We start from the raw sequence: 25,829 nt of genomic DNA on the forward strand, positions 1-25,829 counted from the left end.
TGTCAGGCGCAGCCTCGTTTCCACACTCCGTGGAGAGGGGGGAGGGAGAAAGGAAGAGTAGAGGCCCTTGTCACGTGAGCGTTTCCTGCTTTACCATCCAGGACCGGTCATCGGGTGGCAACTTAGGTCTTCTAAGAAGTTGGATGGGGTGGAGGTGGGGAGAGAAGTGCTACTCTTGGAAGACTCCGAGACCGCTCATAACTTTTTTTATATTAAATAATATTTCGAGAGCTAAGGGAAAAGTTATATTACCCTTTTAGTATATTTAAAATAAAAGCGTTTAAAATAATTTTTACTTATTTTATTTTTAGAAAACTGTAGGCAGAATGAAAGAATTTCTGTCGTTGGTCTTTGATGCTGTCGATGAGGCAGTCAAGTAGATTAAGGCAAGTGTCCATTTATCTGGAACTACAGCTCTCCTTTGGTTCTGTGACAGATGACTTGTCTAGGTTACGTTCTAGCCACAGCCCGAACGTAGAAACGCTCAGGGCAATGTGTTATTCCGGCCACTCCCAGCAAAGGTGGGAGCTGGCCAGACTCCGGTGGCAGGAAATGAAAATTTTGTACCATCTTTGACAGGTAGAGATATAGCTCCAGTTTGGCGAGTGTCTCACCCAGACAGCTACGGCGACCTGTCAGAATAGAAATGTTTATTTTTACTTTTTATGTCTACAACCACATACGAACAATTTCCAAATGAAGTTAGGTTCTGTAATCTTCGAAAACACATGGTCTGCGATTATAACTTTTTAAATTTATGAATAAGACACAGTAACAATGTCATAACAAAATGTCTAATGAGATAGGGTAAGGTGCACACTCATACCCATAGAGAAAGGTATAAACTCTTCAGGTCTCCACAGCTTGCCGTCTGCGCCGATGAAACGTTCAGGCCGGAAGTTGTCAGGATCCCCCCAGATCTCCGGAGCACTCATCACTGAGTCAAGGTTGGGGATGACAAAAGCGTCTTTTGGGATCTTGTATCCGCTGAGTTCCACATCACAAGCTGTGGCATGAGGTACGCTGAAGGGTGTTACGTTGCCATAACGAAGGACTTCCATGATGGTGGCCTCCAGATAAACCAAATTGGGCCTGTCGTGAATGTTAGGAGCTCGCTCAGTTCCGACAACTCTGTGGATCTCCTGGAAGCACTTGTCCTGCACGTCAGGGTGGTGAAGGAAGTAAACCAGAGCCCAGCGGATAGCAGTAGAGGTCGTCTCCGTGCCAGCTCCGAAGATGTCGAAGACTAACTTTAGAAGGTTTGTATCTGTAAATCGCAAACTTGCCAGTAACCGCAGTGAATATAATATACCGGTAACAAGCAAGCATCTTTTAGCTCCCTCACACACAGTTTTTAATTGCCTGAAAGAAAAAGTAACTTCACAAGAACTGACCGTTTATGTATGGTGATCCTAACCGCTTGCTGCGGTGCTGGTGTATTTCTCTGATGTAAGCGCCAATAAAGTCCTCATCTGGACCCTCCTCAAACCTTTGATTATGCTCATCTACAAAAGGCTTAACGAACTTGTACAACACAAGGCGCATGTTGTTCATGATGCTTTGCAGTTTGAAGACATCCCCAGGCAGGTACTGCATAAAAGGTAGAAACATTGCACCGCTGCCAGCTCCAGCATCATGGATAATATGGTCTACCAGCTTGAGGATTTCTTCAAAGACATGGGGTGGATTTCATGTTAAGCCTTTATCCCACTTACCAGCGAATAACTAGCTTATCAGCCCTTAAGCGCAAAAAGTGGCTCCCACGTCGAAATTAATAGCGAATAAGTCGGCCTTATCGCGGGGTAAGTTATGGTCAGGGGGGACCCGCCTTTACGCGGCTATTAGGCGCAGAAAAATGGCGACTGTAGTAGCTGTGCTCTCGCTAAACAGGCGAAATCTTGTCGAAACAGAATATTTAGGGACAATTATATCTTTACAATGATGTAGAAGTGTACACGAAATTTGAATTTCGTGGAGTTGATAAAATGTCTATTGTCTATGAGGTAGAAGGTGAATTGGAAATGTCGAATCGAGGGAACAATGTTCCCTCAAGCAGACGAGAATGCTTTGCACTTCGCAACGGGAACATTTTTACGTGTGTGTGAATGTGTGTGTGCGGCGATTTGGTCGGAGTTTCCGAAGAGAAATGTCACATCGTGAGGAGAGTGACCAAACGCTACTACGACATGCTCGACGATGGATCGTCTTTCCCGACTAGCGAGAGGCAGAGAGAAGGGAAAGTTCTGTGCCAGCGGTGGTTTTTCCGAGTGTTGTTGGATACATCGACGGGACGCATATCCACATTCAGGCGGCGAAAATAATGAGCACCAGTACGTGAATGGAAAATATTTTCATTCACTGAATGTTCAGGTAATACTTTGTAATCAATATGGTTGCCTTTTTTATTCACATATGACTAAACCTTTCGAAGTACCATAAATTGTTGCAGTATAGACTCTTCTCCAATGCCAAATCAGGATAAATACAAGCATTTAATATTTTCCCCATAGACTAAAATGTTCTCTCTTCGAAAATTTTGCAGATAACATCTAATCACTTTAATATCTGTTAAACATTTTTGTAAAAGCAGAAAATAGACTGCTACTACACAATCCCAAGATATTAGGAATTAAAAAACACTCTCATACCATTAACCAAAACTTTCTTATCCTCACAATTAATAAACATGTTTTGTTTTAAATTTAGTGTGGCTAATGTCAAACAATTTCAAAATGTCATCTGCTGATGCATCGATAATCCATATACCCGAAGCTTAATATTGCTATTTATATATATTTGAACAGGTTAATGTTTATCAACGTGCTTGCAAAGTGGCATCCAGGGTGTCTGCAGCCTTTGGAAGCAACTGTAGACTATTGGACCGGGTCATGCTAGGTGACAGTAGCTGCATGATAGGAGAGTGATTGTTGACATCATTTCAGCATCCTGCACCCTTGCAGGAAAGGAAATACAACACAGCACATAGCTGTACATGCAACTGGTATGTGAGTTTGCATCAAAGTTTTCACCAAATGTTCATGTTGGTCACATTAACTGTATCTATGTATAGTAAAGTCAGACTTGAACACATTTAAATATTTTTCCCAGCATGTGTATACATTGAATAGTTTTATATGGAAATAATACTGTTTGATTGAAACCTGTTTACATGTTCTGTGTATACTATTTGTAAATGACAATGCCAATAATATGTTCAGCTAGTAGTTCATTTAAATCACAGTGAATGTAGTTATTGCATTGTGGTATAGCAGTACATTCCAGCAGTCAGTATAAATTTCTACAGATGGTGATGATGTTTGTATTTCAGGCATAGCTAAAAAGAGATGGGATTGTCTCTAGGGTCTGAAGATGGAACCAGATCAGGCATGTGAAGTGACTGTGTTCTCAATCGGGGAGAGCCAGACAATGATGGCGACAATAATGATGTTGGACATAACAATGATTTAAATAATGAAAATCACTACAATAAAATCAATGACACTGTTTCAGAACATGATGCTCCCACAGAAAGAGCCCATGTTGCAGCAGGCCAAGCTGTCAGGAACCAATCTGTTTATAGACTTTTCTTGTAAATATGTTAAACCATAATTTTATACATTTCAGAACTATTATGATAACGAAGTTAGAACATCAACAATAGACATAGTCAACAGTTTAGATGTAGGCCCAACATGTGTTACAACAGGTCAAGCTGCTAGTATCCAGTTTATAAGTAGATTTTTCTTGTGAATATATCATAATTTTATACTTTTTCTGTAGAGTTCACAATATCAGAACTATGTGACTGTAGAAATAGTTTAAATTTTCATTCTTATGAAACTTAGTAGCTGTTCATTCATACATATCTCTTTAGAAAGTAGCAAATGCTTTTTAACTTTAATAAATGAAAGATGCAGTTCTTCTTGGACAGGACATTTCAAAAAATGTATGAGGTTTCCTTTATGAAATTATTACAAGGGAAAATTTCGACATAGGCTTGCAGACAGTAGTGCATGTGGTGGCCTCTGCAAGTGTTTGTCAAGAGTAGCGGTCATCACTAAGACATGTTCTTAATGCTGTCACTTGGCTATTAAAATCTTATATTCTTCTGAACAATATTTTATATGTGCAACTCTTTGGAATAAATGTTTGAGGCTTCCACTCACTTTGAAGCAAAATTCTGAAGAAAGAGTAAAGTATATCAGCATTAGACATTCTTCGGTTAAGGAACAGGCAGAGAATACAATGAAAATGAATGATCAACTTTATTAATTCCAGCATGCAACTCTAAATGTCTGCTCATCCCAAAACAACAACAATGAAAAACCAGTGCAAGTTTCAATATTTGGTTCACAAGTTGTGCACCACAAAAATATGCAATCTTAGATTGTACATCACTCTTAAGATACATTACACTTCCACACATGCATCCTACTGAAAATTCATTTAAGGTTGGACAGGACTGCTGAGATTACAAACTATTAACAGTACTTGTCATTTCTGCAAACAGCGTTAGGTATAGCATAAAGCTGACCTGAACTTAAATTCTGCTTGACACTTATTTTCTCAGAATATATATTGAGAGTACATCTTAACTATTTGTATCATAGACATCTACACTAGAGAACACTTCCTTTGTTAGGCCAGCATCAGGAACAGGTGCATATGAAGGCAAATCTGTAACAAACATCCAAATTGTTTCATGTATAGTAATGGCAAAGTGTGCAAAACAGATATACAGGGAACATGCCATGGGTAATGTGATGCATAGTACATAACACTATGACGGATCTCCTGAGAAGGACAACATTATTTTTTTTCAATGTGTCATCAAACCACAAGCATAAATATTTAATGTAGTGAAAGCATAGTAATATTCTTTTATGACAGTCATGCACAATAGTGATGAAGAAGTGATTTTTGCACAGCAAAATATTCATGATTGTCTATGTACCTTTGCTTTTCAATTTAATTTATGGCTTTATGAGCACAAGTACATTTTTATTTGTGTGCAAAACATAAATATTGTTCTTATGATAAATTCACTGAATCAACTTATGTGATATAGCCATGCACTGTAAACTGTCTATCATTCAACCAGCTGTATTAGTCAACTGTATGTTATTAACACTTGCATTAGATTTACTGACATTTAGACATGAAATTCACTTTCAGATCATGCCAGTGATTTTTTTTTTGGGTGGTAGAATGATGTATTTTCATATAGTACTACCCTAGTCATCTTCCCCTCTTTCCTAAAGAAAAGACAAAAACTACACCATGAACCTTTTAATTCAAAGAGACCTGTGGGGGTGGAGGTATATTAAGGTGAAAAAAATCATTTGGTATCAAACTGAATTCATTGTTAATTCTTAATAAACCATACCTGGGCAGCTGCTGACTAGAGTTATCTCAAAAACCTCTCTCTTAAACTGAAAAAAAGTTCAATGTCTATGCAGTATTGTTTTAAAACAAAAATGTAACCGAAAAGAGCTGAAAAAAGAATTAAAGAAATGTTTATTTTGCCTCATCGACCCACCCACTCTCACCCAACACACACAGCAGCAATGACTGTGACACTACCACTTCATAATTAATGGTGAATTCGAAGCTTTAAAATATTAATATTGTTATCTATGGCATAGAAAAAAGAGAAAATAATAGATACAAATAATAGTTAAATATAAGTACTGTAATGAAATTAAGTTTTATACTAAATATTTTTAAAATAAAATCAGTAAAAAGTAGTTTTTACATCACTGAATCACAATTTCCGAAGTTCAAAAAACTGATATAAAATAATAATAATAGAACAACCTCTAATAATGCCCGTACTTCCCTGCTGGACCAGTTTGCTCCTCGCTGGCGTTTGGAAGACGTCGGCTCCATTATTATAAAAAAAAGTAGGCTGACAAAGTTTGTTCCGCGAAAAGAGCACATCCACAGAGTTGTATAGTAAATCTGTGAGCACGCCTGTTTGTTTTTCCCGGAAGACATATTAACGTCTTCTGGACATGCGCACAAATAGGGAATCCCCCGGAACAAAGAATGTAGGTCGCAGTTCTAAATTTGCATCGCCAGTTAGCTATTGTCGGGTAAAGTCGGAAACACGAAATGCGCGGGACACGCTGGCCTTACCAGCGAGTAGCTAATAGGGACTGCGGGTTTTATTCGGAGGTAAGTTAAGCGCTGAACATGAAATCTACCCATGGTCGTCATACTCAAAACGTTTGCCAAAGACGATAGAGCAAATGTTGTTGGACACGCTGGCTTGGGTCAAGTGGGTCAAATCCAGGGGCTGACCTTGGCTCTCGGATATGACCCTGGTGTACTCTTTAACCTCTTCCTGGATTTTCTCCGCAAGGGCGTTTTTGCCCATCCCTAGCTCCCGCAGGATCTCTAGTGAAACTTTTCTTTGGGCTTTCCAGATGGGACCTGAGGTCTCCAAAACACCTAAAAATAAAAATAACTAACTACTGCTCACTTCTGATATTTAATTGTGATACTGTCCACACCAACAATAGCAGGCATAAGGCGCTTTGCTTAATACGTAACCGTACGAAAACATCACTGTAGTCACTGCGCATCCCACCAACCCGAAACCATCTATGTCTATACGGACGATTTGTTTAGTAGATTTTAACTGAAAAAAACCTGCAGTGACAGTTACTATGAGCCTGTTACTAGGAAACAGATTACCTTTGCTGTCGGTTACAAGATCAAGAAAGAAGAAATGAGGCCTGTCGGAGAAGGCGTCGGCGTTTTTTACTAGCGCGTCCTTGATGACTTTGTAGCCGTTGAGCACCACCACCAGGCGGCTGCCCAGGTACAGACTGAACACGTCACCGTACTGTCGTCGCCATGCTGCGAACTGCTCCCGAGAATCTTTCTTCATCAGCAGCAGGTGACCAAGCAGTGGTACAGCCAGCCAAGGTCCAGGAGGTACACCTGCAGGTCGTCTGACGGAAAACCACCACAACGACAACACGCCAACGCCTAAAGCAATGACTGTGTTGACGTCGAGGATTTCCAGTAGAACTGCCATCCTGATTAATTACTTATCTGCAGTATTGATTGATCGAAAAATTAGTTTATATTTTCTAAATGGCCCTTTTTAAGTCAAATAAAGCTTCTGCTACAAAATATATAGCAGTGGAATAACAAATGTTGTCACTAAAAAAAAGAAAAAAAAAGACAAAGTAGATGGTCAAGGTTTTACTAATTAATATGTTGTTTTATTAGAGAAGATTCAAGATTCTTTATTCTGTCACCCTCTAATTGGTATTAAAATATTAAAAATCTTTCTTTACATGTCATGTTCACACACATTCCTATCTTTATAAATAGTGTTTATTATTCACATACACAAACTCACTGGTTGGTTTATGAAAATCTTCACGAATCTGCTGAGGATCTTTTTATTTGTTGAAATTAATAATGACTAGAATTTATAAGCATTTGGTTTGTAGTGCAGTAAATTGGTCATTGTTATGCTGGTCATCAAAGATAATGGAATTCATCCCCTATATCCTTAGTGTTACAAAGTCTACAGAACCCTTCATTTCTAGGGGTATCTGTTTGTCTACATTTATTCACTGGAAACTGGTTATTTAATGACCTAAATTTTATTAAAGAGAGATAATCACTAGGGAAGTATTTTTAAGTGGGTTTCCAATAAAAAAGTACTTTTAAAATTCTAAAATTTAAATATATTTGTTTGGAGTCTAGTTCTCCTGTTCTGTCCAGTTCTGGATATACTAGTTCTGAAGAGACCTATCTACTTTCTTCTGGAGCCAATCAACTGACATGTTTATGTTTTTCTGGTTTATCCATACTCCACTGAGACCAACATCTTGCAGTGTTGTCTGGACAATACTGATATAGCTAGACATAAGGATATTTGTTTCGTATAAGTTTAAGAGTATTCTGTATGCAATACTTGATAGTTTATAACTATTATTTGCATTTTCAATCAATTTAAACCAGAAACTGATTCTATTTTTAAGAAGAAGACTAACAGGAAAGCGACCACACTCTCCAAGCACTATATTATACAAGATGGGGTGGACTTTCTTACTTTGAGGACCATTTTGTAAAATCTTAGCTGTAGTTTAACACAAAATATCACTATTTCCTAGTGCCTATATTTCACTATTGTAAGCAAGTATTGGAAGAACAATTCTGTCAAACATACCAAGCTATATATTATGCAGTGGGAGCTGTGACTGTTTATATTTTTGTAGTTGGGCAAACATGGTTCCTGAGGCTCTGTCAGAAATCTTTTTTTACAAGAAATTTGTTATTATAATTTGTCTTAAGGCCAAGCTAGAAAAAAATAGTCTACTATTTCAAGTTTCTCACTATTATATATATATATAAATGTTGGTTTCTTTCTTATTTTACCTTTAGAGAATATAACTATTTTAGTTTTGTCTGGGTTAACTGTTAGCTTTAACTTGTCACAGTATTTTTTCAAGCATTCTGAAGGTTTCCTGGTGTTTTGTAGAAAATAACAGTATCATCTGCATATAGTAATGTGAATAATTTAAGAAGCACATCAGATTCTTGAGGGGTAAGGTTATTTGGTGACAGTTTGGCTAATTCTGGGAGACCACTTACAGAGTCTGCTAAGAGATGTGTTTTCAAGTAATTGAGACAAAGTGCAAACAGTAAAGGAGAAAGGTTTCCCCTTGCTTGACACCGTTACTACTTTTAAAACACTGATTGGTTTCCATTGATTTTAACACAGAATTTTGCCTTTTTGTTTATATCTTTGATTATGAATCAACTAAGAATTGTGATGCCATGGTAGTTATTTGAATCATCTTGTTTTCCTTTGTTTTTAAAAACTGGTTTTATAATACCTGTTGCCTATTCTGTGGGGGCTTGATCTGTTGCTAGTAAGAGGTTAAAAGAGGGCTATGAATAGAGTCAGGGTCTTTGGTTTAGAGAATTTTTAAAAATTCATTTATTATATAGTCATTTCCACAAGCTTTGCTTTTCAGGCAATTGGCAACCTCACTTTCCCATACTTCAGTCTTGAGATAGTTATTGCTAGTTCCGTTGTGGTCACAGGGAGATCAGTCTCATTACAGGAGGTTTATCACCTTAAAGTGTTCTAAGAATTCATTGCTGGTTGGGACTTCCTTCTTTTTTTTATCACTAATTATTCTTATTTAGAATGTTCCAAAAAGATATATCTGTCAGTGAAAAAACTATGTTGTTGCTAGAAAAAAAATGGCATCATTTATGGGCAGGTTATAAAAGATTTTAACTTAAAAAACTTGACACACTGACAGTAGTGATTTTATTACTTTACCTGAACAAGCCTATAGGGACTCTATTTTTCAACGTGTACATTTCCTTGAAAATGTGTGCTGAGTACCATATTGTTACCAGATTGGGGTCTCATTGACCAGTTAAAACGCTTTAATAATACAGAATAAATTCAACAGATCCAAACATAACACTTATGAAAAACCTCTTCACTGAAAATATTTCCTTACACTTTGATTCAATCCCTGACATACAAGTCTGGATTTACGGTGTGGAACGGCCTAAATAAATGTCCATCCAGTCGTCAACACACAGATTATAAAATGTGACCGAAAGGTAAAAGCTCGTCTTCGCTTGTTATCGAGTGTCACCTCGTTTACTCTGCTTGACGAAAGGCTTCATGCACCGAGGACCTACTTCGCTACAGTTGATCGTCTGCTTCAAAACACTTGGCAGAGTGACGAGACGGACGAGGTTATAGCTATACACAGTATCTAGTAAAGTCAGCGATGGTAATTAACAGCTATGTACTTAAAAAAGAGTTTACTTACAGCTCACAATTTCTCACCTGCCCGGGAATAATTAAAGTCATGCTTCGATCAAGAGAACTAACGACCTAGTTGTGTAGTTTGTCGGAATGCTGACCTCGGGAATGCGAAACTGCGGGCGCGACCTCGTGACCTCGTTGTCATGCAGATGCTGTTTCCAAGCGAGAGAGGTATATATCACTCGACCCTTGACCTCACGCTTATCTACCGACTATTATTCTGTCTGAGATCCTGTCTTTCTTTGCAGCTGTAACCAGCATGACTGTGTTCGCTTTTACATGGGCAAGTGAGTCATGCGATGATCACAACACCAGCGATTTTATACAGATACAAGATTACGGATTATTTATCTCTATGATGGAAATGACACAATGACAAGGAAATGACACACTGAGTAGAGTGCATGTGGACTCGAGTCATTTAAGACAAGACTGTTTATACCAGAGGGAAATTAGTGGCAGTGGTGTGAAGATACAATTATTAACCCATCACAACAACAATCAACAACACCTCAACACGTACATGACCATTTATTCAATCTCTTCATTTGCTTGTTTGTTTATTCATAATTTTTCAATCCTCTATATGTATTGTAAATGTATATATGTATTATATATATTATATAGAGAGACTAGTACACAAATATCTCTTTATGATTTTACTTATTTCCATAATCTGCTTTGACTTGCACGACTTACTCTCTGGCGACAGCTCGCAGTAGGTAATGTCTTGGAAAATCCACGATGCCGAGAGTTCCTTGCAAAGATGGCAGTTCTCCAGTTTCCGGTGGCAGGAAGCGGAAGCGCTGTATCATGGCCGCCAGGTACAGGAACAGCTCCATCCTCGCCAGCGCCTCGCCCAGACACACTCGTCGTCCTGAGCAAATGTTTAGTTTATTTTTGCATTACCAGAAAAAAAAATGTTGGGGAAAAATTCAATAAAAATGTTAGAGAGATCAGTAGTATAAAAAAGGAAGACGGCAGGAAAAAAGATTAAAAAAAAAAAACAACTTAAAAAGAAGGCGAAAGAAAAAAAAGCAATTTGATAACTTCGACAACGATAGAGTAAGTATTTTAAAAAGTAAAAATTTTAAAGTAATTTTGGAAGTCAATATAAAAGATTCTCATTTTCTCTGACATAGTTAATGGTCTGGCTTGTAGGTTAAGTTGTCACATTTCAACCATCATTGCAGTTAAGTAATTCTTAAAGTTGATCTGTCCGATCTAGGTGGCCCCTTAAGTTGATTCATCAAAAAGTACTGTCACCTACCGATGGAGAATGGAATATGCTCCTTAAAATGTAGCAGCTTGCCATCTTGACCAATGAACCTCTCGGGACGGAAATTGTCAGGGTCTCCCCAGGTGTCTGAGGCATGTAACACAGAGGACAGATTGGGGATGACGGAGGTTCCCTGTGGGATGGTGTATCCTCTGAATCTCACATCACACGAGGTGCTGTGCGGGAAGCTCAGCGGCACAACATCAGCGTAGCGCAGGACTTCCAAGATGGTGGCCTCCAGGTAGACCAGCTGGATCCTGTCGTGAATGGTGGGCGCTCGCTCAGTACCGACAACTCTGTGGATCTCCTCGTAACACTTGTCCTGCACGTCAGGGTGGTGAAGGAAGTAGGCGATGGCCCATAGGATTGTTGTTGATGTCGTTTCTGTTCCCGCCGTGAATAAATCCAACACTACCTTGGGCAAGTTCACATCTGACAGGAAGATACCGAGTTAAATTGATCAAGATTGTAATTTATTTATAAAGAAAACCTCTTTAGAAAGCTCGTTTCCTTCAAGACCAACCTAACAGGAAGTTAAATATAATTATCACTATTTTGTATTAGCTCATTACACGGTACTTATTTAAAAAAAAATATATATCTTATTAGAAGCCTTTAAAATCGACATAAAGATTTTTAAAGTAGTGACTTAAAGGTGTTAAAACGTAGTAGGCTATTTGTATATGAGCATGTTAATGGGTTGGGCACATTTTTTGAGAAGAGTAAATTGGAGTGGAGCGTGCGTGTGATGATTGTCAAATATTAGTTGAAATACATCGCCGATAGACATTTGTATTGTATTTTTATGGGTGATTGCCGACTTCATAGAGAAGGGATAATTATATACTTGACCAGAAATATCCCTGGTCAAAGCATCCGTCAAAAACAAGCACATGCTATACTTACCATTGATATGTTCAGCCAATGGCTTCCCTTGAACTCTTCTTGTCTCCCTTAGATAAGCGCTGATGAAGTCGTTCGCACAACTCTCGTCATATTCACTAATGTGTTGGTCTATCACAGGCTGCACAAAGCTGTCCATGATGATGGCAAATGTCTCAAAGATTTTTCTGATGCCAAACAAATCTCCAGGAACTAATCTTAAAAGAGGAAAAATGTGGGCGAGACACGCTGAGCCTGTATTTTTAACGACTTCTTCCACAGCTTGCATGTATTTCTTGAAAACGGGATCTTCGTACTCAAACCGTTTGCCGAAGACAATGGAGCAGATGTTGTTGGACACGCTGACCTGGGTTAGTCTGGTAAGGTCCATCGGCTGACCCTGCTTCTCAGCAATGACCTGGAGATACTCGCCGATCTCTGTTTGGATGTTTACAGCCAGTATGTTTGTTCCCAGGCCAAGTTCTCGTAAGATCTCTAAGGTCGTCTGCCTCTGAATTTTGCAAACAGAACCTGGACTGTTGCCGATTCCTGAAATGAAAATACTCAGAATAGGCTGCAGATAGACATCCAGACAGACCAACAGATAGATAAATGGAAAAGCAGGCAAGCAGATTATCAGACAGGTAGGCAAAATAAGAGGGAAGTCAACCATTGGTTTACTACAACACACGCAGAGTTATCGAAGATTCAATGTTTAACTTCAGTTGTCCGAGACATACGGTTTCTGCTTCAGTTTTTTTGTCTCCAGTAGAAAAGCGCTAACAATTTCATTCAGGCAATTCTTATAACAGTCGTTAATTGTCTCTGTGAATTACAGTTGTACAATTCTGTCCTTGATCACGAAAAAACCAATAAATTTTTTGTCTAATGCTAATAAAACTACAGCGAAAAAATGCAAGCTAAAGAGGCATGGCCACATCTTGAGATCATTAGAGTTTGGGAAAGATGACCAGCGAGAGTCCAGGGAGGTAGAAGATAATGCCTATTGAGCATGATGATGATGATGGTGATGGTGGTGATGATGATGATTATGAGGAGGAGGAGGAGGAGGAGGAGGAGGAGGAGAAACGCCACGTGCTGGTTGCTGACCTTTGCTTTTAATGTTGTCAAATATGGAGACGTGTGGTCTGTCGGAGAATTCGTCGGCGTGCTTGACCAGCGCGTCCTTAATGACTTTGTAACCGTTGAGCACCACAACCAGCTGACTTCCCAGGTACAGACTGAACACATCACCGTACTGTCGCCTCCATATTGCAAACTTCTGTCTCGGATTGGACTTCAAAAGATGCAGATGACCCAGCAACGGAAGAGCAAATCCGGGTCCTGGAGGCACTCCTGCTGGCCGTCGAGTTGACAACCACCACAGTGAGACCAACGTCAGAACAACCAGCAACAAGATACTTGTCGTCTCCACCAGCAGCTCTGTTCCTAACATCCTCCCTAGTCTGAAATGGAGAAACTATGAAAATATCGCCTTATTTCTACGGACGCATGGAACTCAGTATATCATGATGACTCTTTCTGTCGGGATTTCTTTACAAGCATTAACGCTAAGACAGAGACTATAAGAAGTATTCAAGTCAGTCGTACAGGAAAAGAAATAAATACATATTTCAGCACATTTTAAGCATCATATATGTCTTGAAGCATTGCTAATAAAATCCTTCAATTGTTAAGACGTGGGTCAGATGTAAGACATGGTATTAAACTAATGGTTTACTTTGAAGTCTGTAGATGCAGTTTTCTTTTGATTATAAGCATGCTTACTTTAATAATGACTTATTTAATAGCATTCCACTTACATTTCAACTGGTTTTCTGTCTCGTTCTTGTTTGTTGATGCAGCACCCAAACAGCACTAGCCTTTTATACGCCGCTGCAAGGTCAGGTCATCCTGCCTCGAAAGATAAAGTGCACATGATGAACCTTTGACCTGTTTGTTTACGCCCCAAACCCACATGTGGCTCCACAGGCCTCAACTCACTTTCAAAAACACAGTATTTACGAGAGGATGTACAAAATCTTTGTTCTGCTTTTTACTCAGCACACGAATGCTGCTGCTGCTCTCTCTGTATATATAAAAGTATATAATTATGTAAGTATGAAAGTATATATCATATTATGATCGTATGTGTGTGTGCGCATGTGTGTACACGTGTGTGTGTGTGCTCTACTTTTTAAGACTACAGGCTAGTAATGTCGCTGGTAGAGTCTTGGCTACCTCTACCTCACTGTGATCATGATGACATGCACTTACAGACCACTGTCAAGATGGCACTGACACTGTTATTCTATGAATCAGCCAAAAAGTGCATTTTAATACACGATAAAGTTTTATTATGTGAACAAAAATAGCTTAGTGCTTTGTGAACAGTTGAGAAGATGAACGGAAGAAAATACAGGTTGTCCCAAAATATGTACTCACATTTTCACTCTCTACAACTCACTGAAATTTTCATTTCACTTGAGATCGACTGGACTCTAATAATGGCAGAAGTACGACTAAAGTTTTGAACAGAGAAAATTATTCATAAAATTATATCGAAAGCACGATAATAACATTGAAGTGCAAAGGTCTACTAACGGCACGCATTATTTATCTTTTTCGGATTTAACTGTTGTTGTCAATGAACATTGCATTTATTGTCATTGAAAGTGGGAGTACATTTTCTGGGACACTGTATACTTTTATTGAGTCGGATTACTCATTTTATCTAACCCCTGCAACCTATCATGCACTCATACCTTGTTCTGACTCTCATGCATACTGCCTCTGCTCTTTCTCCCTCTCCCTCTCTCTCTCTCACACAGAGCCACTCTTTCTCTCAAGCACAGTTTTCTCTCTCTCGCTCTCTCTTGTAAGGTAAACAATAAGGGTTACATTTGTGTCGGACTCATTTGAGTTGTTTACAATGTTTTAGGCAGTTGACCTCGTTCTTGTTTGTGAAACAGTTAAAGGATGGCAGACACAGATAATTGTTAACATTGTCTAGAGTGTTGTGTGTGTGGTGGTGTTCGCGTGGTTGTTTCCCCGCTTCACCTCATAATAGTCACCCTTTGTTCCACGACCACACTTTGTGGACGGTTGGTTGGCTGGCTCGTTGCTCGTTGCCTTGCGGCGGTTTTACACTATGGGGGTTGAGGGAGTGGGAGAAACTGGAGTACCCCCCCCCAACCACAAAAAAAAAAAAACCCGACCCCCAGCCTTGCGCACAGATGTCACATACAGAGAGTGTCCCGAGACGAGATCTGAACCCTAGGCCGCTCACTGCAGTAGTGACAAGCCTGCCACAAACATGTGGTCTCGCTACATTATGATCTCATGTCTGTTAAACGTTTTGTGACTTGAATACACGCTGCCCGAGTAGTCATAAAGTATCTGCAAAAGAAAGGTAAGACACCCAAGAAAATACATGAAATGTAATTATTAACATTCACGTGGTTGTGGAACATTCTTTGCAGATGTATTATCCTCACCTACCTACCCATCCATCCTTCACTTTTGCCCCCGTATCAGCCCCACGTGTGCATCCTACGAGGTCATCATCGTGGTGATCAAGAAAACAAACAGGTGCACACTATTGTCAACATGACACTGGTACTTGGTGAGTGGGAGGAGGCTAGAGTTACTTCCCTTGTTAATTTAGCACTTGGAAGAGTTCTCTCTCTTGATAGCATTTTATTTTAACACCTAATGACTTTTAAACTAGAAACAGATAAAAGCTGATGTAGAGATGCAAAAGATGTGTTTTCATAGACAGACGAGTATCCATCAAGCAAATAAGTTTCGTATCTCCTCAACTATTTTACAAGACGTTTCACTTTATTTTTCTGCAAACGTTCAGAAGAAGAAAATACAACATTTTATCGTTTATATTTGCAACATGACAAAATAAAATATAATTCTTTAAAGATTTATCTTCTTGTTCTTTCTTATCATATACATAGCTCTTCACATAAAACTATTGTTGTGAAATAATTTACATGTTGTCAGTACACATAAACAGATTTAATCAAATGTAATTAACGAAGTTCGTACAGTTCCAGCATAGTTCTTAACATCTTATGTGAACTGTATTCCACCAATATCTTTTTCATGTCTTTTTTTTAATAAATTTATTCCATAGTAATTGCTGTTGGTTTTCCTTCCAAGTTGGGCTGTCGTGCCATTATTTCATTCCCTGGGGACAGCACGAACCATATAGGGTTTTGGAGTTTCCACAATTCCAAGATTTCCCTGCAAAGATGGCAGCTCTCCAGTTTCCGGTGGCAGAAAGCGGAAGCGCTGTATCATGGCGGCCAGGTACAAGAACAGCTCCATCTTCGCCAACGCCTCCCCCAGACACACTCGTCGTCCTGAAAATCGGTGAGAGAGATAACAGATTAATTATTCACAAATATTAGAGGGGAAGAAAGTATGATGGTCAAGATACATTAGAAATAACTTTTTTTGGTCGTTTTTACGTTTATCATTGATGGCAATTTTATTAAATGATGTAAATGAGATAATATTAACCTGTGGTAGTGCCAATTGTTGTCAATTTTTTAAAGTTATTAAAAATAACACAACCACATACCAAGTGAAAACGGAATAAATTCTTCAAATCGTAGTAGTTTGCCATCTTGTCCGATGAACCTCTCGGGACGGAAGTTGTCGGGATCTCCCCAGATTTCCGGGGCGTGTAGGACAGAGTACAGATTAGGGATGATGTAGGTGCCACTGGGGATCCTGTACCCGCTGAATTCTACATCACACGCGGTGCTGTGTGGAACGCTGAAAGGAACGATGCTAGAATAGCGCATGACTTCCAAGATGGTGGCCTCCAGGTAGAGTAGGTCTGACCTGTCACGAATAGTGGGCGCTCGCTCAGTCCCGACAACTCTGCGGATCTCCTCGTAACACTTGTCCTGCACGTCAGGGTGATGAAGGAAGTAGGCGATGGTCCAGCGGATAGATGTCGATGTTGTCTCGGTTCCCGCCCCGAACAAGTCGAGGATAACTTTCCACAGGTTTACCTCTGGTGTGAGAAAACATGTTTAACAAATATTTAGCCATCGCTACCCCGAGAATATTTCTATTCGACAGCAATTTTATGTTAATCAATATAATGATTTGGCCGACTATTCCTGTAACTAAGACATATAGCGGCCATTTAACTCGTTCCCATTTAAGCGTAAATTATCTTTTCGAAAAAGCTGTCAAAAATGTATTTTTTAATCAACACTTTACAGTAATATCTGTACTGTTTTTGTTGCTTTTCAGGATAATACTCTTAACTAGAATATGTGGTTTCACGTATACTACTTTCATGAAGTCCTCTGGGATAGAAGTAGCTTAAATATTTATGCAATTTTGTCTTGCAAGTCATTAACATTTTTAGTTAGTTTACATATTGCATTGCTTAGTCTACTTAGAAAAAAATGCAAACAGTTAAAAACAAAGACAAAAGTATACATACCGTTGACAAACTCAGCCACTGGTTTCTGCTGCCCTTTTCTAATCTCCCGGAGATAAGCGCTAATAAAGTCGTCCACTGAATTCTCATCGTAGTCCTTGATGTGCCGATCAACAAAAGGTTTCACAAGTGTGTTCAGAACCATGGAGATATTTTCATACATCTTTTTCATTCCAAACGGATCACCAGGAATGAACCGTAAAATAGGAAATGATTGAACGAGGGACACTGAACCTCCTCCTTGAATGTTTTCATCGACAGCTTGCATGTATCGTTTGAAAACAGGGTCTTCGTACTCGAAACGTTGGCCAAAGACGATGGAGCAGATGTTGTTAGACACGCTGACCTGAGTCATTCGAGTAAGTTCCTGGGGTTGACCTTTCTTTCCGGCGAGGGCCTTGAGATACTCAATGACCTCCTCCTGAATCTTTTCAGCCAGGATGTTCTTGCCCATGCCGAATTCTCGTAGAATCTCTAAGTCGTCTTTCTTTGAGCTTTCCATATAGGACCGGAACTGTCAACAACACCTGAAGGAGAATATTATCTGCAGTTAATATTAGCGTAAGGAAACTAAAAACATATGTGTATTCGTTTACAAAAGTGAAACATTTCTATAACAGCTGTGCTGGACTGTTAACTTAATCAGTAATGTTGAAAGACTGACAGAAAGGAAGGCAACACAAAAAAAGAGACAAACAGAAAATAAGGACAAGGACAAGCGTAAAGGATATTGGGTAAAAATATTTCCCATTCCATCTCTGACCTTTACTCTTAATGCTGTCTAACACAGGAAAGTGTGGTCTGTCCGAAAAGGCGTCGGCGTGTTTGACCAACGAGTCCTTGATGACCTTGTAACCGTTGAGCACCACCACCAGGCGGCTGCCCATGTACAGACTGAACACATCACCGTACTGTCGCCGCCATGCTGCAAATGTTTGACGGGGATCTGACCTCAAAAGATGCAGATGACCCAGCACCGGAAGAGTAAAGCCAGGTCCTGGAGGCACTCCTGATGGCCGTCGTGTTGACAACCACCACAGTGAGACCACCGCCACAACAACCAGCAGCAAGACGCTTGGAATCTCCGGCAGCAGTTCTGTTCCCATCATCCTTTTACGTGGAACCCTGACGAAAAAAACCCCATAAAAAACAGTAAGGGTTTAGTAAAAACCTACTGTCTGTTGAGGTTTAAAGAGACTAAAGGAAACTATTTTTGAGCATTATAGAAAGAATCCCTCTCTTACAATTCATGCACGTTCACCAATGGTGAGGTGGACAATGTGGTTGTGGTGTATACTGCATACAACCAAAAAACGATTTTGGCAATTGTGAGTTCGTTTTTCCTTTTTTCATAAACATAAAGAAAGTCCTTTTGCCTGCTTTATACGGCATTGCGCAACGCTCCCCTGTGTCATGTTAAGAACGGTGGGCAACGCACTCCTGCTTTCACTTAATCAGATTAGGTAACGCACATCAGTTCATTTAGTAGAACACGAGGTCACATACTGAACCAGACAGTTGGTTGATTCTGTACGTACATTAGCATCGCCGGACACTGAATAACCAAAACTATCATACGCAGCTCTCTGTTGGACCTTTGGTCTGTAGGGAGACGTGTCTGAGTTGAAAGTATTTCTTTCTCTCCCGTACATAGTGTCACTCATACTTAATAGCATCAATCGAACGCACGAACACACATACATTCATATAACGGAAGTTTTAAAAATGACTACGCAACAAACTATGTAAAACTTTGTTAACAGTGTTTCAAATATTAAACAACATAGAGTAAAAGTCCTCGTAACACTCACTCACAAAACAGATGATATGCAAGTACTCAGGCGTTTCCCTCTCAGCTGTGTTGTGACTCAGCTCGTAACCGTATGGCCTTTATGTATGTGTGAAAAGAGGTCAGACCCTTCTCGTGAACATTTAGAACATTTGGTACACATGTACAATTCAGCATATCTGGTCTACATGTAGCTATCCACTCGCACCTTCTGTTGAAATCAATGTTACTCCAAAGGACTGTAGTAGCTGCACACTTGAAGAAGAGGCGACCGGCAAATGACTATCATTCAAAAGAAGATCAATCTCACCTACCCAGCTACCTTGCCACCTACCTGTTTGCTAACATATATCCTTCGAGGACATTGAGTGTTTTTAATCTTTTATTTAATTGCACATAAAACATATAAAATATACAGAAAAATACAGTGGTCAGGGAAGAGAAGAATAACAACATAACCATCAACAAAACAAGCCGTCCAAAACAATATTTACACGTCAATCTCTTATCATTTTCTGTCCCAGACACACAGTAATCTGAAATATTTAATCCACACTTCACTTTTGTTTTTCTAAAAATGTTTGTTATATTCTTCAGCACAAGCGATCACACAAAGTCATGTGACCGGTCATCAACTATCGCGAGGGTTCTCTTATCTTGAGACATGTTGTTACCCGGTGAAAATCGAGCGTTATCGCTAGTCTTATCAAAGATGTTAAATACGAGAAGATGGGTCATGGTCATAGAGTGAAATCCCCTCAAAGTTGTTAAATACGAGAAGATTGGTCATGGTCATAGAGTGAAATCCCCTGTGTAAATAGCGACGACTGCGTTGAGCGCAGCGATCCTAGCGGTCTCCATGAAACATAGATTCAGGGGAGATAATTACAGACATGCGATGAAGAAACTTTATTTATCGCCATTTACAATTTTTGTAGTCCGGTAATGTGCATACCATCATGATAATATTTTTCTCAGTGTGTACTATCAGTGTATTATCTTTTGCTTTTGGCATATGATTTTTTTTCTTCATAAACATTAAAAAGCAAAAAAAAAAAACACAAACAAACAAACAAACAAACAAACAAACAAACAAACAAAAACAAACAATAAGACTACATCAGTGGAGTATTGATGTGTCGTTGCGTGTATTTTATGGCTGTAACCTATTTAAAAACATTGTTCAGTCCTCACCATACTGTTAAAGTCGTAGAGGTTGACTCAGCGAACATAAAGTACCCCGGGTACAAGTGTACCACTTCTGGTACATTTATCACTTATCTAAGCAGCGGCTTGTGTGCACACAGCTAAAAAAACATATGGTTGAATGAGTGTATCATATGTTTGATTGCGATGACCTTATCTTTTATAGAGAACAGAATTATTTGTTCAGCTCTTGATGTTCTTATGGTTATGCTAATGGTTAGGGTAAGAGTGAGAGTGCGACAAACAATTCCCACGAATCCGCCAAGAAAACATTGAATGACGTTTACAGGTTTGTCAGGTACTTAAACAATAGTGTAAGAGTACTACTTGTAGTTATATCGAGCTCACATACCTACCTACTTATCCGATAGTATGACTAGACAGAGTATTTATCCCCTCCAACCCTTCCCAAGGATAAATCTACCCACCGCACTTCCAACTAAGTTTATTATTTGAATGCTTATACGAGACTTGTAAAATATAGTCTAAAATACGCGATTTTGCGGTCTTGTAAAGAACTAGAACAAAACAATGTATTCTTTAAGATACCTTTAATGACAGTCAGTATTGTATCGGAAGAGTTTAAACATAACGTCCACTTAAGTAAATTAAATGTTTATTAAAATGTTTATTAAAAGTAAATTAAATGTTTATTTGTTCTTTATTTGTTCATCAGTTCAAAAGTTTTACTTGACTCCGTGTTGCTATATTAGTCCCTGAGCACAGCTCGCACCATGTAGCGTTTTGGAGTGTCAATGATGCCGTAAGTTCTTTGCAAAGATGGCAGCTCTCCAGTTTCCGGTGGCAGAAAACGAAAGCGCTGTATCATGGCGGCCAGATACAAGAACAGCTCCATCCTCGCCAGTGCTTCGCCCAGACACGCGCGCCGTCCTGAAGGATAAAAGTAAAAGACATGACCACGATAAAAAAGCTGAAGTAGAATGGAGAAGGATGAAGTAGAAGGAACATGAAAGCCATCGTTAAGTAAACAACAGAAGTTAGTAATATGCTCCTCAAGGGGCAACAAGGAATAAAACTTAGCTGCACCCATACTATGTCTTATATCAATAAAACCTTGTAACAAAACATATTCACATGATTTAAAATTAGTTTGAACAAGCTAGATCTGTGCAAAAGTGGCAAACTCTTTATGTCTTGTAAATAATGTTCCGTCAATTACCAATAGAGAACGGAATGTGCTCCTCAAATCGTAGCAGTTTGCCGTCTTTTCCGATAAACCGTTCTGGACGGAAGTTGTCAGGGTCTCCCCAGACTTCCGGTGCGTGCAGGACAGAATACAGATTTGGGGTAATCAAGGTGCCCTTTGGGATCGTATATCCTCTAAACTGCACCTCAGTAGCAGTGCTGTGTGGAACGCTGAAAGGAACAATGCTAGAACACCGCAAGACTTCCAAGATGGTGGCCTCCATGTAGACAAGTTCTGGCCTGTCGCGAATGGTGGGCACTCGCTCAGTACCGACAACTCTGTGGATCTCCTCATAACACCTGTCCTTCACGTCAGGGTGGTGAAGGAAGTAGGTGATGGCCCAGCGGATAGTTGTCGACGTCGTCTCAGTTCCCGCCGTGAATAAGTCCATCACTACTTTTCTCAAGTTCACCTCTAGTGAGAGACCAATGAAGATGATAAATTTGAGAAAGATAATATTCTGATTACTTCTCTGAACTTGTCCTACTCATATTTTACTGCCTTATCGGTAAGAAGAAGCTGTTGGTATAAAAAGCAGATGTTGATCAGCGTTCAACTACAGAGAAAAACGTTATTAACCACCCAACCCCAAAATTCAATCATTGTATTCTGAATTTATTTTTGTTCTTAAGTTTCCCTTTCGATAACAAAGATTTCGCTTGAGAATGATATCTATGGCTCTTGCACTTTACCCTAAAATATGAGAAGTAAAATTAAAGATTGACGCCTGTGTGAGAAAGTCACCTGTGTGGGTTGTCTTTGTTTTTGGCGGTTTTTTTAAAACTTCGACTGTCTGCGTACATGTTTTGATTATGGATGTAACTGTGAAGCAAGTGTAATCAAAATAGTTTAGTTTATAGAAGGCAGTCTAAACTTACAGCCTAGTTTATGGATGTTTAATAATTGTAGAAAAAACACAATGAAGCACTCTACATACCATTAATGAACTCGGCCGATGGTTTGTGCTGCACTTTTCTAATTTCCCTGAGGTAAGCGCTGATAAAATCGTCCACACAATTCTCGTCGAAGTTCTTGACGTGAAGGTCGATGAAAGGTTTGATGAGCGTGTTTAGTATCGCGATAACATTGTCGAAGATTTTCCTAACACCAAACGGATCCCCAGGAATGAATCTAAAAACAGGGAATGTCTGCACGACCGCAACCGTCCCTGCTGCTTGAATGTTTTCCTCTATACGTTGCATGTATCCCTTAAAAACAGGGTCCTCGTACTCGAAACGTTTGCCAAAGACAATGGAGCAGATGTTGTTAGACACGCTGACCTGGGTTATTCGGGTCAGATCCTGTGGTTCACCATTCTTTTTGGCGATGGCCTCTATATATTCCTTGACCTCCTCCTGAATTTTCTCAGCCAGGATGTTCTTACCCATGCCAAGTTCTCGCAGGATCTCCAAAGACGTCTTCCGCTGAGCTTTCCACACAGGACCAGAGCTGTCGACAACACCTGGAACACGTTTAGCTGTCATTTTAACCAGAATTATCATCAAATGACACTAACATAGTTAACTGTAAACTTATTCTCTTTTTATAAAGTAAAAGTCCATGGGTGTTTACGTTTTTCTATGTTTCTAAAAACACACACACACACATGCCAAATGAGACAGCTGCACATAATCTAAAAGGAAAAAAAAAGACGAGAGCTAGAGAAATAAGAGAAAGACGCACAAAGGGTAATGCATACGAATATGTCGCTGCTAACCTCTTATTTTAAGCTTCTCTACAATAGAGAAGTGCGGCCTGTCAGAGAAGGCATCGGCGTGTTTCACCATCGCGTCCTTGATGACCTCGTAGCCGTTGAGCACCACCACCAGTTGGCTGCCCATATACAGACTGAACACATCACCGTATTGTCGCCGCCATATTTCGAACTTCGAAAGAATACCTGATTTGAGAAGATGCAGATGACCCAGCAGCGGAAGAGCAAAGCCTGGTCCTGGAGGCACTCCTGCTGGCCGTCGTGTTGACATCCACCACAATGAGACCAACGCCAAAACAACCAGCAACAAGAGGCTTGGAATCTCCGACAGCAGCTCTGTTCCTAACATCCTGCTGGATAAGGAAACGATGAAACAGTGAACGAATTAATCACGATTTTTCACAATAATTCAACTAATTAGACTGTAAGAGAATTCTAGCAATGGAAACATAGCTTTAACACAAATATTTCATGTTGACGAATACAAAGCTAATCACGGTCTTGGATCACAAACACCTCCCTTCGACATTTCAGGATAACGTGTTTACCTTCTTAGCTCTCTCTTACAGTGCTTTTATCTGTTTATAGTAAAGTTTTTTTCCATTTCTCAATACATTTATTTCTCACTGGCGACGATAATTTATACGACATTAAACACAGCTTACAACGGTCTTTTCTCACCAGAACAACGGGCGTCTTGCTCCCCAAATGTTGAACGTAACGTTTTGAAGGAGTAAATTCCAAGGAAACGAGATACATGTATAGAGACACAGCCTTAATTTATGTCTCGACTTAAATGTATCTCCTATTTGTACAAGTGCCTCGATCTACTTATTCTCCTTGTGTAGACGATGTGTCCTGTGTTTGCCAACTCCCTTCACATGAAAATCTAGGCCAACAGGTCGTTTTGCACAAGTTCAGGACAGATGGTGCGTGTGTACCGAGTACAGCTGATAACGCAAAGTCAAGGGACTGAAGTCCATTGTAAGCGATTACAATAATGTGAGAGTTCTGTCCCTTGAACTGACAGGCTGAGGATATCGGCTGTCCTTGATTTTGTTTATGTTTTGTGGTCGTGATTCGATTTGGATAAAAGTGTTGGACCTTCATATTTACATGTGCTTCTGCCGCGCTTACGACTTCTTCTAGTTTGCAACAGGACTGTATATAATGTATATAATGTTATTTCGAAGTGCGAACTGTTTGGATCTATTCTATTGCCTGGATTCCACTCAGCCATCTTCACACTCTTCGACACTGGCTTTGAGCTACATTAAGTAAAATGAAGTGGCGATCACCCTCTTGCAGTTTCATATGGTAACATTTCTTCATATTCTCAAGATTACTCAATATTTTCCCAGTATTCTTCTGATGTCACTAACTTTATTCTCTGGAGTCGTTACCGTTACATCTACAGTGATCTCCCTTTACTGCCGGAACGCAGTGAGTCCTCGCGTTGTTCTTCCTTCTACATCTTTGTTACTATTTTGTTACCTTGTTCTACATCTTTGTTACTATTTTGTGATTTTGTTCTGCATCGTTTTTACTATTTTGTTCTACATCTTTGTTACTATTTGTGATTTTGTTCTGCATCGTTTTTACTATTTTGTTCTACATCTTTGTTACTATTTGTGATTTTGTTCTGCATCGTTTTTACTATTTTGTTCTACATCTTTGTTACTATTTGTGATTTTGCTCAGTGCAATGAGTCCGCCTTTAGCTGAGATATATTCCCATTATTATTATTATTAAAAACTCGGATGACCTTCACTGTGGTGTGCCATGACGGTGTTCACATATTTGCACCAGTGTTCATCATCCTTCTTCATACTCAGGCACCACACATGTTTCGTGATGAGGATGGTGAAAGGAATGGAAGGACTAAAAATAAAACTCTCTCTCTAACCGTATACACAGCGTAGCAGAAACAAATCATTTGTCTCAAATATTTTCCTATCATTATCTCTCCGATTTACTGTTTTCTAAACTCGTTTGTTTGAAAACTAAGCAGGTGCATTATATATTAAGGCATTATGACACAATTTTATTTAAGACGAACAATGGCCACCCTCCCCGTAGCAGTTATTTATCTTTGTTCCTTTAGCCTTGTAGTCAGTAAAGAGTTACGAGGCAAAGTGGTTTGTAGTCCTGGAAAATTTGTGGTTTGTCCCCAAATGATTGAAATACAAGCTTTTTTGCTAAAACCTTTTCTTTACACAGCACAAAAGTTATACGGCATGGGTCTTCTGCATAAATGAGGCACTTTGATTTCAAAACTCTCCTTGGCGAGACAGGAAGGAGTTTATATTAATGAGCATAAGAGTAATGTGATCATGTCAAACGCGTCAAGAGTAATATCCCTTCAAATGCCAAGCTGAGGATGGCAGTAATCTATATTGTGTGTGTTTGTCAACAATGTCTTGTGAGTCTCTTGGCTGCTTTAGGTCTCCGTC

At 39.4% G+C, this 25,829-nt stretch overlaps 3 protein-coding genes and 2 long non-coding RNA genes across 9 annotated transcripts; 1 reads left to right on the forward strand and 4 right to left on the reverse strand.

Moving 5' to 3' along the window:
* Positions 1-284: 284 nt before the first annotated feature.
* LOC112566464 (cytochrome P450 2J2-like) lies at positions 285-10,655 on the reverse strand. Of its 4 annotated transcripts, none has more exons than XM_025242671.1 (6): positions 10,523-10,655; positions 6,700-7,062; positions 6,213-6,453; positions 1,395-1,681; positions 827-1,267; positions 285-632 (listed from the first exon to the last, which is right to left on the reverse strand). In XM_025242671.1, exons 2-6 carry the CDS (start codon positions 7,043-7,045, stop codon positions 451-453), a joined length of 1,497 nt encoding a protein of 498 aa, XP_025098456.1. In that variant the 5' UTR covers positions 7,046-7,062; positions 10,523-10,655; the 3' UTR covers positions 285-450. The 4 variants fall into 4 exon arrangements, with proteins under 4 accessions (XP_025098456.1, XP_025098457.1, XP_025098455.1 ...); XM_025242672.1 differs by lacking the exon at positions 10,523-10,655 and adding an exon at positions 9,507-10,183 and having other exon boundaries at positions 1,395-1,676; positions 6,208-6,453; XM_025242670.1 differs by lacking the exon at positions 10,523-10,655 and adding an exon at positions 9,828-10,182.
* On the forward strand, positions 1,726-3,728 carry LOC112566474. Its single transcript, XR_003099598.1, has 3 exons — positions 1,726-2,370; positions 2,805-3,001; positions 3,329-3,728. It is a non-coding gene; the product is annotated as an uncharacterized LOC112566474 (long non-coding RNA).
* On the reverse strand, positions 4,247-6,201 carry LOC112566475. The gene is made up of 3 exons (XR_003099599.1): positions 5,818-6,201; positions 5,387-5,432; positions 4,247-4,677 (listed from the first exon to the last, which is right to left on the reverse strand). It is a non-coding gene; the product is annotated as an uncharacterized LOC112566475 (long non-coding RNA).
* A 5,207-nt stretch (positions 10,656-15,862) lies between the features above and the next one.
* Positions 15,863-19,545, reverse strand: LOC112566979 (cytochrome P450 2U1-like). The gene is made up of 5 exons (XM_025243412.1): positions 19,272-19,545; positions 18,177-18,585; positions 17,464-17,974; positions 16,582-17,022; positions 15,863-16,360 (listed from the first exon to the last, which is right to left on the reverse strand). The coding sequence occupies exons 2-5, from the start codon at positions 18,567-18,569 to the stop codon at positions 16,179-16,181; spliced, it is 1,527 nt and encodes a 508-aa protein (XP_025099197.1). The 5' UTR covers positions 18,570-18,585; positions 19,272-19,545; the 3' UTR covers positions 15,863-16,178.
* Positions 19,546-20,366: 821 nt separating this feature from the next.
* LOC112566466 (cytochrome P450 2B4-like) lies at positions 20,367-24,223 on the reverse strand. Of its 2 annotated transcripts, none has more exons than XM_025242675.1 (5): positions 24,058-24,223; positions 23,563-23,729; positions 22,600-23,124; positions 21,636-22,076; positions 20,367-21,346 (listed from the first exon to the last, which is right to left on the reverse strand). In XM_025242675.1, exons 2-5 carry the CDS (start codon positions 23,723-23,725, stop codon positions 21,165-21,167), a joined length of 1,311 nt encoding a protein of 436 aa, XP_025098460.1. In that variant the 5' UTR covers positions 23,726-23,729; positions 24,058-24,223; the 3' UTR covers positions 20,367-21,164. The 2 variants fall into 2 exon arrangements, with proteins under 2 accessions (XP_025098460.1, XP_025098459.1); XM_025242674.1 differs by having other exon boundaries at positions 20,368-21,346; positions 23,380-23,729; positions 24,058-24,221.
* Between the last annotated feature and the right edge of the window lie 1,606 nt (positions 24,224-25,829).

The sequence above is a fragment of the Pomacea canaliculata genome, linkage group LG6, assembly GCF_003073045.1.
Source record: "Pomacea canaliculata isolate SZHN2017 linkage group LG6, ASM307304v1, whole genome shotgun sequence".
Taxonomy (NCBI): Eukaryota; Metazoa; Mollusca; class Gastropoda; order Architaenioglossa; family Ampullariidae; genus Pomacea; species Pomacea canaliculata.

Bases quoted from the DNA above. Each gene is read 5' to 3' on its own strand.
- LOC112566464 (XM_025242671.1), bottom strand. From the start codon at position 7,045: ATGGCAGTTCTACTGGAAATCCTCGACGTCAACACAGTCATTGCTTTA. The intron at 6,454-6,699 runs GTAATCTGTTTC...TTTTATTTTTAG, and splicing joins TCTTGTAACCGACAGCAAAG to GTGTTTTGGAGACCTCAGGT. The intron at 1,682-6,212 runs CCATGGGTAGAT...ATGAAATCCACC, and splicing joins AAACGTTTTGAGTATGACGA to CCATGTCTTTGAAGAAATCC.
- LOC112566979 (XM_025243412.1), bottom strand. From the start codon at position 18,569: ATGATGGGAACAGAACTGCTGCCGGAGATTCCAAGCGTCTTGCTGCTG. The intron at 17,975-18,176 runs GTCCTTGTCCTT...TGTTGTTGACAG, and splicing joins ACCCAATATCCTTTACGCTT to TTCCGGTCCTATATGGAAAG. The intron at 16,361-16,581 runs GTATGTGGTTGT...ACCGATTTTCAG, and splicing joins ATTTATTCCGTTTTCACTTG to GACGACGAGTGTGTCTGGGG.
- LOC112566466 (XM_025242674.1), bottom strand. From the start codon at position 23,725: ATGTTAGGAACAGAGCTGCTGTCGGAGATTCCAAGCCTCTTGTTGCTG. The intron at 22,077-22,599 runs GTATGTAGAGTG...GTCTCTCACTAG, and splicing joins ATCGGCCGAGTTCATTAATG to AGGTGAACTTGAGAAAAGTA. The intron at 21,347-21,635 runs GTAATTGACGGA...TTTATCCTTCAG, and splicing joins GCACATTCCGTTCTCTATTG to GACGGCGCGCGTGTCTGGGC.